This window comes from Argiope bruennichi, chromosome 8 (assembly GCF_947563725.1).
Source record: "Argiope bruennichi chromosome 8, qqArgBrue1.1, whole genome shotgun sequence".
Taxonomy (NCBI): domain Eukaryota; kingdom Metazoa; phylum Arthropoda; class Arachnida; order Araneae; family Araneidae; genus Argiope; species Argiope bruennichi.
This window is the reverse complement of record NC_079158.1, coordinates 94,592,454-94,608,595: the sequence shown is the minus strand read 5'-3', so window position 1 is coordinate 94,608,595 and position 16,142 is coordinate 94,592,454. Positions and strand designations below refer to the sequence as shown.

The following is a 16,142-nucleotide window of genomic DNA, read 5'->3' as shown; positions in this document are numbered from 1 at the left end:
TAAAAAAAATGGTTATATTATGTGTATAAATTTAAAATTAACTCAGTTAGTTATGCTTCTGAGAATGAAGAAATTGTTTTTTCATTAATTAAACTGTGCAAATAATGTTTTATCTGATGATTGCAATATAATCTGATATATATTTATAAATTTGTTAATTTAGAAAGCATAATAATTAAGTTGTTCTGCCTATCCTAAAAAGGGTAGGGGTTGAATTGTTTTAAAAAATATTTTTCAAAGTAATAGAAGGGCTTAAAGGAAATTGCATTAATTTTTCTGATGCAAAACTGTACAGTTGTAAGGAAAATGTTTGCCATTTTTTGCAATTTATGTATTAGGATGAAAAGTGCTTCAAATAACTTTAATATGGAATATACCATGCTGAGTTATAATGTATATATTCTATTTGTACTTAATATTTTCGAAGAAATAAATATATTTTACCATGCATAGTTAATATTTTTAATTATATTTTATTCCTTGAATGAATGCAAATAAAATTTGTAGAACAAGGAATGATTTTCATGTGATGTTTTTTTTTTTTTAAATTTAAAATTCATATTAAACATATTTCTCATTGTATGCAATGTTATCTTTTTATTTCATGTTGGTAGGGTCATATCGATATTTAAATTACATATTTTTATTTAATTATTGATAGTTTAAATATGCATGCATATATGTTCTTTAATAATTTTAAGTTCAAATCCCAAAAGTTGGATGATTAAGCTTCAGCTGTAATTACTTAAAGAATGCTGCACATGTACTTCTTTTATTTTTAGCTTTTTTGAATATCTTGCAATAAACTTTTGTTTATTTATTTCCTTTTTGAAAAAACTGTGAAGTACTTAAATAATTATTTAACATTTTCATTGTATTTTAAATGCTTAAATCAAATGTATCTATTAAAATAACCCCAGTTTTATTTCTGAAATTTACAATTGTATTTTTTATTTATTTATTTTTTTGCCTGTGATGCATATTTTACTATTTCAATTCCAAAAGACAGGTTTCTTGCATGGTAAATCGTTGACTGATATTTTGATTTTGTTGAGGATCCAATTCTTGGAGCTGTGCATATGAATCTTTTGAAATCTGCAATACATAATTCATGCTTTTTTCCATGTTTTGGAAGGTAGAGCGTAAGTTCAGGTGTTGTTGTAGTACAATTAAAAATCTGGTTGCATGTCAAACATTTGCACTTTGTTGTGATAGTTTAAGATAGTGAGAACCAGCCCAAATGCTAACCTACTCATTGAACCATGTTTAAAATTGCTTGATTCATTTTCAGTAAGATCTTGAATAGTTCGGCTGGCCAACATCAGCATGTGATGATGATTTTGACTACATTTGATTTCTCGTTAGTTTTGGTGAAAAAAAGAAACCTTTGGTGATAGATTTATGCTGAAACAATTGCTTGTAACTAAATATTGCTGTTCTAAAGTGTAATGTTCTGAAGATTGAAGAAGAAAATTGAAAATGTTACATCTCTGCAGTGAGTAAGTTTTAGAACTTTCTTGAGCTATATGGCATAGTTTATTAGATCCAAATATGAGATTTTATATTATTATGTTGAAAAGCTATTCACTATTGCAGTTTGACATATTCTAAATATAATAGTTTCTCTTTGAAAATTTGATTTATCTTCGTACTAAATAAACTTTTCTTTAAAATGTATTACCTGCATAGCTTTTCCTCCATTTTAAATTTTTACAAATTCTTATGGAGCTAATCAGATATTAGGAATATTGTTTTCATTAACAGAAGTCAAGCTCATCAGAATCTATATAACAATATGTTTTTGATTTTTAGATGCTTTTTTTAAATGTTAAACAATTGATATTACTGCAGGTAGTTGTTTTATTATTATTTTATATATATGTATATTTTTTTGGTGTTTTTATCCAAATCACATCATCAAACTTTTGTTATGTAGAAGACTTTTAATATGATGTGTATTAACCCCTTGGATTAAGATGACAATCCAGCTTATTGTGAACTTTCTTGAGCAAAATTGACAATAATGAAAGAAATCATTGGGAGTTTATATTTATGAAAAAAATTTTCTTTATGAGAAAAACCCTTGGTAAATTTCTATATTAATCCCTTCTCTTAAAACTAAGAAAATTAAATTGTCTAGCCTGAGCAGTGTTTACTGAAAACGAATTGCAGTTCAAAGGGTCCATTTTAAAAATTATTAATAAATTGTTCATTTAAAAAATTGGAAAAGTATTGAAACATTTTTTTCATTATATTATCAATTCATGATTTTTGAAATGAAATTAATTACTTATTAGCTTGATATTTTCAAATTCTAAAGAAGAAAAATTCCTATGAAAAATAATTTCAATTATTTTTTATAGGAAGTCATAATGAACTATATGAGTAATGAGACAGCAGTATTTTTCAGCCTTTATTTGGCTCATTAAATCCTTTAAATGCATTCATTGTGGAAGCATAAAGAACAGAATAATTAAGCTTTCAAATATATGTAACATTAATATACCAACATAGCAAAATAACATTCTAAGATTGTTCCACAATCTGTAAAAATAGAGGTTAACCACACATAGGTGGTTGTGAAGTGAATGAACACATAGAATGATTACAAAAAGAAGAGACACCTGTGATTCCTCCCTTGTAGAATTTACATGGTTCTTGTTATATCAAATCCATTTTTAATTTTCTGATTTAAAATTTCATTTTATGTACTAATTTTTTGAAGGAAAAAAAATTTAATTACTTCATAATTTTTTCTCTCCCCCCCCCTTTTGTTTTCAGAGTTTTTTAAATAGTTATGGAGTTTACTTAGTTAATTTTATTTTTAATTAATGTAAGTTTTAAATACTATCTTTAATAGAAAGAATAATAAATATGAATATTTCAATTTAGCAGACAAAATCAATGCCTCTTCCCCAACAGCTGGAATTTTACTATTTTTCTTAAACTGTTACAATTAATTTTAATATTGATTTCATAACACACAAGAGTTCAATTAATTTATGTGTTTTCTAATTAATTTCACAAATGCCTCTCCTTTGAACTGTAATAAAATGTTGTGAAAATGAAACACAACAATACATGGCACAAATGCTCTGTACAAAAAGGGAAATGCAACACATTAAGCATTGAAGCATGTCATGATTACATGCAAGATTGATCATTTAAGTCATATTTATATATTTAAAAGTTTCACATTCAACGAACGACATGTTTCAACAGACATTAATCTATCATGTTACTTTATAAAAAGAACAACAAATATTAAAGAAAATGTGCACACATCATAGATTTTGTAAAAAGATATCAATAATCATTATATGATGCCCACTTTGTAAGAAGTAAAATAGAATGTTTTGTACTTAAAACAAAATGGAGAAATAGTATAAGCACACCTTATTAAGAAATTCTTTATCTTGACAAGATTTTTATGTTAGATACCATTTGTTTTTCAGAATTTTGAGCATCCATCAAATTTTAAATAAACAGAGACAAAAATAAAATAAAGTTATCTTTAAATTTGATAAATTATTAATACAAAGAAAGAAGTGTGATAAATATGTTGCCAATAAAAATATGCAGTAAATAAGACTTAAAGTAAATACAAATTCCATTTAAAGATAAAATGAAACAAAAGATCTACTTGCATAATATCATTAACATAAGATAAATAAACTGAACATAAAAAAATAATACATACAATAAAATTATTAAGTAAATTTGAGAAGAATGCATCATCAAATACATAAAAAAAATTGATAAAATATAATACAAGGAAATTTTGTTCTCTTCTCAACTACTAGTTCACAAATAATTCATATGAAAGTAAAAATAAAATCATTTTTGGATATTAATAGACTTTTTTGAAGAGAATAATTCGGTAACCTTTTACAAATCAGTTCAGTGTGTATGCACTCATGTGCACATGAAATATTTACAGAAAGTAAAGAGAATTTTATAAAATTTGTAACAAGCATCAACTGTATTTATTCAGTTGCATGTTTTATTAACATATAAGGTATAAAATCTAAAAAACGAAGTTTTAATCTTTTTTAAAAATCTAACATTAAAAATGCTGCAAATTGTACTGTGCATAATTCATTTTTTAAAAATAATAGTCATACAATTGCATACAATGTAAACCACGAATAAATTTATAATGAATTCATGCACATAACAAAGGGATGTTCATAATAAATTATTGATTCAATAAAACTTAATAAATAGTTTAATAACATTAAAATAAATAACTGCAAGTACACTGATATGAGCTTATTTTGAATCTAGTCAGAAATCAACTAATTTATATTCTAAGTGTATAGATTTCATTTGAACCTTTGGCGGATTTGTAAGATATTAGTGCACAACTCAGTGAAATCAAATGCACACAGTGTACAACGAACATATATTAATCATCATAGTAAGTACTGTCATCATGATAGAATTAGTAACTAGTAAACCCTTACACCTGAGTAATTAGCACAGAACAGTACTTTTTTTAACTAATTGAGCCTAAGTAGGAACCATTGAATGATATAAAAAAAGATGGCTCAAAATTTTCATATTTTAAAACAATGACTGAAGAACACATTTATCAGTAGGATCCAGGATGTTTTGTACTATCAGATATCAATAATAAGATGAAACATAATTTATTAAAATATAACAACAAGTTAACCAAAAACTGTTATTACAAAAGTTTGTTTTGTGCATTGTTTGGCATTAGTAAGTCTAAATGTTTAAACAATATCAACTAAAATTTATATGTTGTTTCTAAGAATAAAAATTATTGAAAGAGTGTATCATATTATATTTGAACATGTTTTACTTATAGCATAAAATAATATTTTAAAAATTTCATATTGCAGTTTTAACTTTGTTTCATAAAAATGATACCGAGACGACCCATTTTAGTATAATTTATCCAAAAATAAAATTATTTTATAATTTTATTCCCCAAAATTTTTCTTAAAAATATTGACATTTAAATAATATAATTATAACATAATTGTTTTTCATTACATATTTATAATTATTTATGAATAGCAAATAATAGAAATGTTGATTTTAGTTAATATTTATACTGCATTATTATGAAGATAAATAATGCCATTTTTGAACAAAATTTAAGTAATTATAGTAAACTCCTCATTATCCCTAAAATTTGATAGAAAGGTAATAGTAGATAATCTGCAAAATGGCCAACAAAAAGGGAACGAATCAGCACAAAAATGTGGAACAATTTTTATTTATAAAGGATTATAGGGGCTGGACATACACTTATGACTTAATAAATAAATAAAAATCTGTAGTTATAAGTTTAATAATTTACTTTTTTACAAAAAAAAATTGGTCACTTCTTGTATTGAAAAAAACTTTTAATGTGAATTTTTTTTTAACAATTTTGTTTTGTGATTAATGTCCACGGATAATCCACCTGCAGATAATCAAGAGTTTACTAGATTTATTTTATTTTACATATAGAAATTTCTTGATTGTTGAAACAAATTACTGGATATTTGTTACGATTTTTTTTTTCCAAATAATACTTTTATTTTAAAAAATACATAATATAAATCTTATGTTTTACATTATAAAATCTATCAGAAGTAACAAAATTGTAATTTAAAATAACCTAGAGTGTCTTAAATTAATATATTCAAATCCTAATATTTAATTTCGTGATTATTAGACTGTTTTATTTTTCATCACTTTTAGAAACAAAATCTATAGTATGATCTATACTGTCTATGCATGTGTACATATGTGTCACTGTGTATACATAAATTAAAAAATAACATTAAATTAATGACATTTCAACAAAGTCTAAAAACTACAAACATCCTGGCTCAGGGCTGATAAATTACAACCTGATTGGTAACAAATCATGAATATAAAATCACATGATCACAACTATATATATATATTTATATCATATAATTATGTACTACTATATACAAATACTTCGCAGATGCTAAAACTCATCCATTATTGTTCAAGATTGTTTTTTTGTTAAAACATTCATACATCTCATTAATATCTTACTTTACACATGAAGTAGGGCGAAAAAACATGGATATGTTTATAAGATTTTGCGCTTATGAGATGATATCAAAAAAGTTTTTTGATGTTTATGAATGTATCATCAGCACCATCTGTACGAATCAACATCAATAATTTCACCATGCAAAAAGTGCAGCACAAAAGATTCAACACATTAGATTAATTCACTATCAAGATAACATCAAAGCGGGGTAACTGCCAAGATATGCCAATCAGCAAGTTCGAAATGCTTATAGACGAAGAAAAGGAAATAAAATGTTGTTGATAATGATGTATTATTTACAGCAAGTGAAATGTCTTGAACTGTCTTAATCAAGTAAGTACAAAGAAAAATAAAAAGACGAGGTAAAAAAAGGTGATTTTTTTTTTCTTTTTTGAGTGAGATGAAAGTTTATACAAGACCGAATGAAATGGAATATTTTTGTGGTTGTTTTCTAACGCTCGCGTCGCACAATGACAGCTGCCTCATTGAATGTGGGCATAACGGAATTATCGTCTAAAAGACTTCTACTATTCGAATTGCCTTTATAAGTAATCGCTTCATTCAACTTGGCCATTTCAGTTACAAGATAAAAATTTCGCAATGTACCAAGTCAGCATTTCAGACATTTTGAGACTAAAAGCTAAATATCTGGAATGCAATCGGTAGTCGGAACAGTCAATAATCTTCACCATGATCTTCCAGGATATTCGGCAAAATATTAAGTGGCCCAATCTTTCTGGAGGATCATGTTACCTCTGTAGATCCTTCAGAAGGTTAGTTGGCTTGCCGCAGTGAGTTAGTGCTGTAAGTGGTACTTTGTTCACTAAAGAAGATCACACGCTGCTCTCGGACTGTGCGCTGGTCTCATTGAAAGGCACCGTTTCTTCGACGTCTATGGCTTCGTCGTCTTCTTGGAACTGTATGGACTGTGCCTTCTTGCAGACGACGAGGTCGACGCAGAAGGCCAGAGCCATGATGACCGCCGTCACTCCGTGGAACACTCCCCGGAATTTGGACGGATCATACAGACGACAAGCTCCCGGTTCCCCACAGTTGTCCTCCCAGAACAGACAAGCAGAGTCTACGACGGCGCCGTAGATGATTGGACATGGAACGTTGCCTGCAGAAAGGAAAAGATGGTGAATTCCAGGCAATGAATGTCTATCAATAATATTTAAAACTGAGATGCAAAATATTCTACTCAAAAAGAGAACCAATGTTTAATGGTAAATGAAGAGCGGGGGGAGGGGGGCAGTAGATGCTATTTGTCATTGTGTAAATAAATTACCACTAGTATAAAAGTTTTTAATAGATTGGTAGTTCAGTTCTTACATCACTTAATGAAGGAAACATATTTCTGAATTTTATATTATTATGTTTTTAATATACTTTCTTCATTATGTGGTTTAAAAAGAAAGGAACAGGAAATGAACTGCCATGTTTTTAAAAATTAAATGACAGGCGGAAGGGGGGGGGGAGAGGACCGAATAAAAATATTTAAAAAAAATTCAGAATAATGAAAAGAAATGAATTAAAAGTAATGGAAGTGAAGTTTTGAAATATTTGAGTATCCCCCCCCCCGTTTGCTAATTAAGAAGACTTGCTCAGAATCGTAAAGAAGTTATTTCTTTTTTACCTAATTAAATTGGTAATCCGAATGACCCTTGTCGTAAGGAGATGAGAAACCGAAGATGAGTTCCAAGGACTATCATTAGTTAAGGCACAACCTCCGCTCCTCTACCCCATAATATTACTTTGCTTACGGGGATGCGAGAGCCTACTTGCCTATTCAACAGTCTTTTATCCACATATTAGAGGTGGGGAATATTTGCAACTCTTCTTGTTGTAGATAAGGAACATTTAAAATGATTTAAACGGGATGTTCATTTCATTATACAATATGGACAATTGTGTTAATCATAATTATAGGAAAAATAAAGTATTGATTTACAATTAGATTAGTTGTATGATTTAATGTATCAAGGAAAAGATTTTCGCAGAGTTTTTTCTGATATCTTCCACTGGTTCAATTTCAGATCTGGGTGAATGACTAAGTTAGTGATGTACCAAGGAGCCTTATTCTGAAAATTCTGTTTTGTTCTGCTTGTTGGTTGGTACGGCAATCCCCAAATTGGAGAAATGCATGGAACAAAACACTTTTAATGTTAAAGCTTCATTTGAGAAGGTAAGGCTGAAGAACCTTTCAATTCGATTGTAAGCAGCTATATTTATTTTGCCCAAGAAATTATCTTTGGTATTATAATTGATTATTTATTAATGGCATACCAATATTATTAAGACTTAACTGTTAATAATCAGCCTACGATACTTAATTTCAAAATGCTAAAAAGTGAAAAATGTATAAGTTTGAAATTTTACTATAGGAAATAAAGAAAAGAATAGCATACTAATGAGTCTAATTTTTTTCAAATCGTATAATAGTTTTGACAAAAATAATAAAATATAATAGAAAAATTTTCAGACTTGAAAAACTGACATTAATATTACACTGCGTTCCAAAATGATATGAACTTTCTGAAATTCAAAATTAAAGAACTCTAAACTGTACAAACTGTTTATTACATATTCAACAAGCTTCAATATTACTACGATACTTGTATATGATTTCAGCAGCTTATACATACAATTCTGATTCACTAGCAAAGAATTTTTTTTTTTCCATTTACATAATAGTAACTATTTGACCTAGATCTCGAGTAAATATATAGCTGTATATTGTACTAATCTAGAACTTTCTATACAAAAAATACAGTTATAAAGATATAAATATAATATCTTCATAGAGAATCAAATTATCGATTTGTCTCTCAAAAGAACAAATTAAATTCAAGACAAATGACTTACATCAGAGAATATTAGAACATTACCTTATTATGAACGAAAATGAAGCAATCATTTACTAAGAAATTAAAAAAAAAATTAAGGATTATGTTGCTATTAATATTAATAAAAAAAAAAACCCAAGCCATTTCCTGTTTTAGTGGGTTTGAAATGCAATACAGAATTTCTCAACAATAATTATTAAAAATATATATATTATTTTCTTAGAGTTTAATGTTCTTTCCTAATAATTCGTTAATGAATTATGCAACTAAACAAGAACATATTTTATATTAAATTATTAACAAGCTGTCAGTTTCAAATTGTTTGAACATTTTTTTTTCAAGCTTCTGTAGGATGTGTTGATGGCTTTACAATGCTGCTTCTGATTTCAATTTAAAATTAAATTTCACCTTGAAAAGGCATATAACTAGTTCTACACAGTTTGTACAGTCTTAGTTCTTTAACTTTAAATCAAACAGATGCTTCAATCACTTTGAAACGCAGTGTAATAAACTTACCGAACAATCCGATAGCAAAAGCAATAAGTCCTAATGCCATAGCTTTATCTTTAGGTTCAACGCATCTGAAAATAAATGAGATAAAGTAAGAATCAATACAAATGTATGATTTCTCAATTTTTTATTTAAGTTAAATAAAAGTGTTTATCATTTCATGTAATTTAAACAAATTTTAAATATTTTAAAATTCAACTCGTACCTTTATCAAATAATATAATACTGTGAAAAAACTACCCCCTCTCCCTTCATAAAGGATATTAACTATGAAACTATATATACAACTGAAATATTTGGGATTTTAATTCATTATTACAAATTGTATATTATGTGTAATTTTATTATACGAAATCGAACTCATCAACAGCACATTTTATAATGAGAAAAATAAAATTTGACTAATGCAGCATTAGTGTTTTCTATGATATTTTTGTAAAAACAGCTGAGCTTCGAAATGTGTATTCATTTCCCATTCAAAATTATACTAAATTAATAACAGATTATGCAAAGAGAAAATTTTTTAATACTTTATAGGCTTGCTTGAAATATTATAATTAATTTTAATGAACAAAACTGTCGATTTTATTACATTTTTTTTTTCCAATTTAAAGGAAATTCGATTTTTTTAATCCAAAACATCGCAACATGACAATGCTGTAGGCTTGATTCATCTACCTTCATTTTCATTTTAAAAATTTGCTATTAATCATATAAAAATTATAACAACCAACAAAAATTAAATGTTGTTGCACCATTTGTGAGTATAGTTCCACAATTAAAACAAAGAAAAGTTTTGAAAATATATCCTTAAAAAATATCGAAAAGGGGTAAAACTTGTATAGAAATTGTCAAATTGAAAATAATAATATTATCACTAAAAATTTTATTTTTTAAAGTGGCTTTTTTTTTTTTTGTTATAATATGTTTCGAAGTTATTAAAATAAAAACGTTAAAATTTCCATTCATTTTCAATTAAAAATCTATTTAAAATTTTTGAAAACTCTTTCTTAATCACTACTAAATACCCTAAAAATAAATATATGCCAAATTTCATAGTTCCAGATTCAACGTTCTCTCCTGTAGAGAGTTTCGAACGATTTTTTTTATCATGTATGTCACACTTTACAAATAATATGTTTACCTATGCACATTATCAAGTTAAAATAATACCATTGATGGTATCTGCCACACATGGGGTTGATATGAAATATTATTTGCTTTCATTTATCGGTGCTTTCTTACCTCAAAGTCAGCAGCATCGATCCCACTTCCGACGTGGAATGAACCAGCACGAAAATGGCGAATACAAAGATGTAAGGAAGTAAATTGTTGCACTGCAGTTGACAAAATCCATTCGTAGCAGTTACATTAGCTCCCAAGCAGAGGCAGTCTCTATAGGTAAACTAAAGAAAACAAATGAATTAAGCTTAATGCAGATACAAAAATTATACTATTAGAAACACGTCAGCAAGCGATAGATTAGAAATGAGAGAATTGAAAATGACATATATGGAAAAAAAAAAATCTCACCTCTTCATAAGAAGCGCCATACACTTGTGTACATCCAGCTAAGCAAGGTGATAAATAGGTTACTCCTTCACTAGTACAGATTGGTGCGAATTCCCCGGGTTTGCAGTTGCAAGTTTCATTACAAGATTTCTGAGTTATATCCTCATATTCACTGAGAAAGGCAAGAACATGTGGATTTTAAGTATACTGTTCATATAATATAATACCAACATGACAGTAATTAAATAGATAGAAAAAATGTATATTAATGGTCAAATTTAAATGCTACAAATGAAAGTAAATAAATACATTTAAATATAGCAAAGAGTCGAAAGATATTTCTTCGCAGTGACGACTTATGAATAATCATTGTAATAGTAAAGTTTTCGTATAGGAGACAAAACGATATAAAACTTCGGTTATAAGTTAATATCCCTCTTGATTTAAGGAATATGTGAACTGCGATATGGCTAACATGATTTCAAAATTATTCGCAATTGATGATCGAGAAAGTATCTTGTGTGAAGAAAAAAGTTAATTCCAAACTTATTTTGCTAATCCAAATACAAGTTAAAAAACATTCAATGAATTTAATTTGATTCATAATGTTACACTTAGTATTCACAAACAAACATACAACGATTAAAAATATTTATAAGCACTACCTGAATGCATATAAACTGTAGAAAAGAAGTGTATTGTGGCGGATTAGTATGGGTGAGGATAGAACCTGGGACCTTGTGGTTCGCAGCCGAGTAACGAGACCACAAGACAAAAGTAATTGCCCGTGTTTCATAGCTGTTAGCTGGCTTATAAGTTTTTCACCACAGTATATTAAGTATACAAAATATGTAATAACAATATGATATTTGCTAATTCCATAATAAATTTTCAAGTTTAAAATTTAATAAAAAGTTTAATATTGCAATATTCTATAGTAATAAATTAATCTTAAATGATCTAAATTTATTATTTTAATAATCTTAAAAATTTTTAATTATTATTTTTAAATAAATGTACCTTTGTAGCATTAAATTGGCGACTATCAATATTTTTTGTTAAAATTTCGATTATATGTTTTTTTTTATTTATATGTTGTTTACCGCAAGTCCTTCGGGCGGTTTTTTTTACTTGTAAATGTATAAATAAAATACTTTTTAGCGATCTTTTTAAACGATAACTATTTGTATTCTTCTTTCTATATTTAGATTTCAGTTATATTAATTTTTATTTTGCTCGGTTATTATAAAATATCTCATGCGCTTAAGTTTGATTTATAATAGGAAAGGAAAAAAAAAAATCGTTTTTTTTTTTTTTTTTCTGAAATTTTTTACTATACCATCAATTACTATATTTCTACCAATTCATAAAATAATTTAAAAACTAATCTTCTGATTGAGATCGTTGCAAGAAGAATATATAGAATATTCAATGTTAATATTTGAGACAGCTAAACTTCTAGTTTTCATGCATATATATATGTAATATAGGGCATCGCAAACTTTTTTTTTTTTTTTTCATTTGCAGTCGTTTTTCTGGTGGATAAATATGTTAAACATCTCCATTAAATACAAACAATATTTCAATGACCTTAAGGAATATATATGTTGGGAAAAAACAAATAAATATAGTATTGGATGATGTTATTCAATTAAGGTACTCTCTGTAAATCAGACTGCATCAGACAAAAGACTACATAATTTCATCTGCGCCAGAGCATTATGTTTACTCATTTTACATTAACTTTCATACCTGTTAAGAAGGTATTTCAAGGTATAAAAGTAATTGAATATTTGAAGGTTTAAAAAAAAAAAAAAAAAAAAAAAAAACTCAGTTTTTTTTTTTTTTTTTTTTTAATCCATCTCGCTTTTGTAATACAATCGCAGGTAGCAGTGAAGTTGTTCAAATTTCAATTAAAGCTTGCCTGTCCTCTTAAAATAAATCCAGATCGCTTTAGTCCAGACAAAAGGACATAACCCCATCCTATGGGGAAAATGACTGCCAGATGTTTCCTTACAAGTAAAATTAGAAATTTCACCGGGTGTAAATCATTAATGTTATTGAAAATAAAGCATTGGCTTATTCCTTACTTCAAAATTGATAACATTAAATGATGCAATGATCAAACTAAAATGAATGTTCTTATGTGCATTTGAATACGTTGGTACGGAAAAGAGGATTTGATACTATAAAGCGAATGATAACATTAACCGCAATCATATTACGGCAATAAATATTGTAAAATAGAGTTAAAAATTCCATTGTCGCTCCTAAGTCACAGCATTCTGCCATCTATTATGTTCTATTATAAAAAATTTAAATCTTGCACAGTGAATTATGCGCATTTTGGTGCAGTTTTCCATAGTAAATTCGATATCCATAAAATGACGGATGGCCCTACTGCGTAATTATATCCCATTAATGAAAAGGATGTTACTCTCGAAAATTCTTTCAAATTAAACTATTTTTGAAAAATGAAGCAGAAGCACACACGATCCCAAAACTCATCCATTTACACGGCGCAACTGAAAGTCCATCGTTTAACGTTAGCTCTAATAAATTGAATTAAAACAATTAATTTAATTTGTTAACTCTAATGGTAGTGATTGAAATGCCTTACCTTCCAGCATTGAGTCCCACATAGCTGTTCAGAGGGCATCCGAATATCATGAGGATGAGCATTCCAATGGCGTAGAGAGCTGCAGAGGCCGCTATCCAGCGCGCCACGAATCGAGCGTTTGGCTTGAATTTCCTCATGTACGATCCGCTGGCGAAAATTCCGATGCCCATCACCAGGATTCCTGCGATGCCTGAAGAAGAAATAAGAGAGATTTTAAAGCAGTTAATTGAATGAAAAAAATATGACGGGATTCAACGGTTGTATCTTTAACTAATTGACAAAATGCTTTTAATGTTGCAAGTAGTGAAGAGAAATTTTTAATTTTAGTTTATAACAAACAATGAAATATGAAAAATATCTACAGCGTTTCTGAAATTCATTTTATATGCGCACCCCTTGACCTGTGATTACTGTCCACGCATCTGAACCCCACATCCCATTATATATAATTACTAACATCTACATAGATGCACAATAATAAAACTATAATACAAACGCTTTATTTCTGCCAGTTATATAAAAATCTTATCTATTGGCATTCACACATATTTAATTGAATTTAAAAATATAACATTTTAATGGAAGCCTTGAAATTGTTTGGCAGCACAGAATAATTTAAATTCTGATTATATATATCATACTACAGGTTGAAAAACGCCGATCTATAGAAATAGTAAACTTTTGTAGCGGAAGAAACTAATAAGATTTGCAGCAAAACTAACGATTTTGTTATCTAGGAAATAGCAAGTAAAGCGAAGAAGGGAAAATAAAGTGATTTCCTCCGAAAAACAAAGTAGTAGAGGTGGAGTTGTGTATTCATTGCATAATTAAAAATAAGAACATCCCATAAATGGAACTTTTTACGACCTTGCCCTTTAGTGGCCAGACAGGAGAATCGGGTACATGGTGGACATTCGCACCAAGTTGTAACCTTTTGTTGGCGATAAGTCGTCAAATGTGACAACCTTTTTTTTTTATCATCTTGTAATAATCTTAAAAGCGAAAATGGATGCCTCACAAGCGATAAATCGCCAATTTTCTGCCCGTGCTTTTTGAGGCTTCAAAAACCTGAAACTAAAACAATATCATGTTCTCGCATGATAAAAAAAACCTCTAACTATAATTCTGTTGTCAAGTAGTGTGGATTTGAGGTTTATTTTAATCTCGAGCACGTAATAATGAATAATTCTGAATAAACGTGTAATATAGCGTGGAAGATGGACGAAAAATGAATCCATACATTACAATGAAAGACCGGCACCAGAAAATGCCAACATTAACACATTCAACATTCATCGGGCGATAGTTTTGACATTCGCTGGAGAATGTTGATATTCTCCAATTCTTATCTTTCACGGTAACACATACACTAGGAAATATTTCAAATATTTGTCAAAAATATTATTTTCAAGTAAAAGACCATTTTGTTCTGTTACACGCATGTACAATTGCTGTAATTAGCACTTTTAAAATATTGCAAATATTTGCTTTCAGTTCGTGTGCTCTTCCTATACATGAGAATATATTTATGGCAGTATCTTAAAATTCATTCGCTTCTTTGCCTTATCCTGTAGTTAGTTATATTTCAAAGACCATAGAGAATAAAAAGAAGGGAGAGATTTTCTTTAATACTAGATAATAATGACAGTCACCAAGATATTTGAGACTGAAGAATATATTGAAAATGCTTGGATACTTACCTGAGACCATATTAGCCATAGCAGCGGTGAGTTGAAACTGGCTTTCCAAGTATTTGGGCAAGAAAGTGTAAAGTCCCGCAATCGGCAGAATGTGCAGGACACTGCTGGCGGTTCGGTACAGAAGGATTTCATTCTTTAAAAGTCTCTTGAGCGCAGATGGAAAATCTACATTGGCGCAATGAAAACATTATTATTGCAGCAATAACGTGCACCTGATATTTATTTTTCAGGGAGATAATGTGCATTTCTTAGAAATATTCTCTTTTTTTTTTTTGTGGACATTTTTTGTAATTTTTATAACCCCCCCCCCCTACCTCATCATTTAAATCGATTAAACTTATTTGATCACCGGTATATATACTTTTTAGCCCTTTCCATCCTAAATGCAGACAAAAGACTTTATAGCAAACCGAGACAGTTTGTAAATATATTTGTTAGAAAAATTTTTTTAGAGATATATAAATTTGGCAGTTACTTTCTCTTTTCTATAAATATTTGCTGTCTGTTCAAAATGTTCTATCCTTTAAATGTTCTAACAAATGTGGCAATGATATACTTTTCTGTATGGAGAGTCAAGCATACCATTTTGAGTGCAAAGGGATTTAATTTTTAATTTATCAGGCACTCTGGATTAGCTAAGACAATCCTCCTTTTATAGATTTTGCATTAGCCTCAAAACCAGCAGGAATGGTCTCCCCAAAATTTTCTCGCATACTCTCTAATAAATGTGCTATGCCAGAGAGCACCTCCATGGCATTGGCATACAATAGTTACGAAATATTAACTTTTGATGTGAATTTAGCATTTTTACTGAATCTATCGTGTGATCCTTGGCGAGTTTCTCGGCGATTAATCCTTGGCCATGCGAAAATCGAATTTGTGTTTTAGCCAAGTTTTTCTCAAACGAT

The 16,142-nt window shown here is 28.6% G+C and overlaps 1 protein-coding gene across 11 annotated transcripts in view; it reads right to left on the bottom strand.

Annotated features, from left to right (window-relative positions):
* Nucleotides 1-2,400: 2,400 nt before the first annotated feature.
* The window catches only part of LOC129980820 (solute carrier organic anion transporter family member 74D-like), a 345,623-nt gene continuing 331,881 nt past the window's right edge, over nucleotides 2,401-16,142 (bottom strand). For all 11 annotated transcript variants that reach the window (XM_056091219.1, XM_056091212.1, XM_056091214.1 and 8 more), the window contains 6 exons: nucleotides 15,235-15,399; nucleotides 13,535-13,724; nucleotides 10,936-11,086; nucleotides 10,648-10,808; nucleotides 9,409-9,473; nucleotides 2,401-7,166 (listed from right to left, as the gene is read on the bottom strand). In XM_056091219.1, the coding sequence (XP_055947194.1) occupies nucleotides 6,880-7,166; nucleotides 9,409-9,473; nucleotides 10,648-10,808; nucleotides 10,936-11,086; nucleotides 13,535-13,724; nucleotides 15,235-15,399 (1,019 nt within the window). In that variant the 3' untranslated portion in view covers nucleotides 2,401-6,879. The remainder of the gene's footprint in view (nucleotides 7,167-9,408; nucleotides 9,474-10,647; nucleotides 10,809-10,935; nucleotides 11,087-13,534; nucleotides 13,725-15,234; nucleotides 15,400-16,142) is intronic.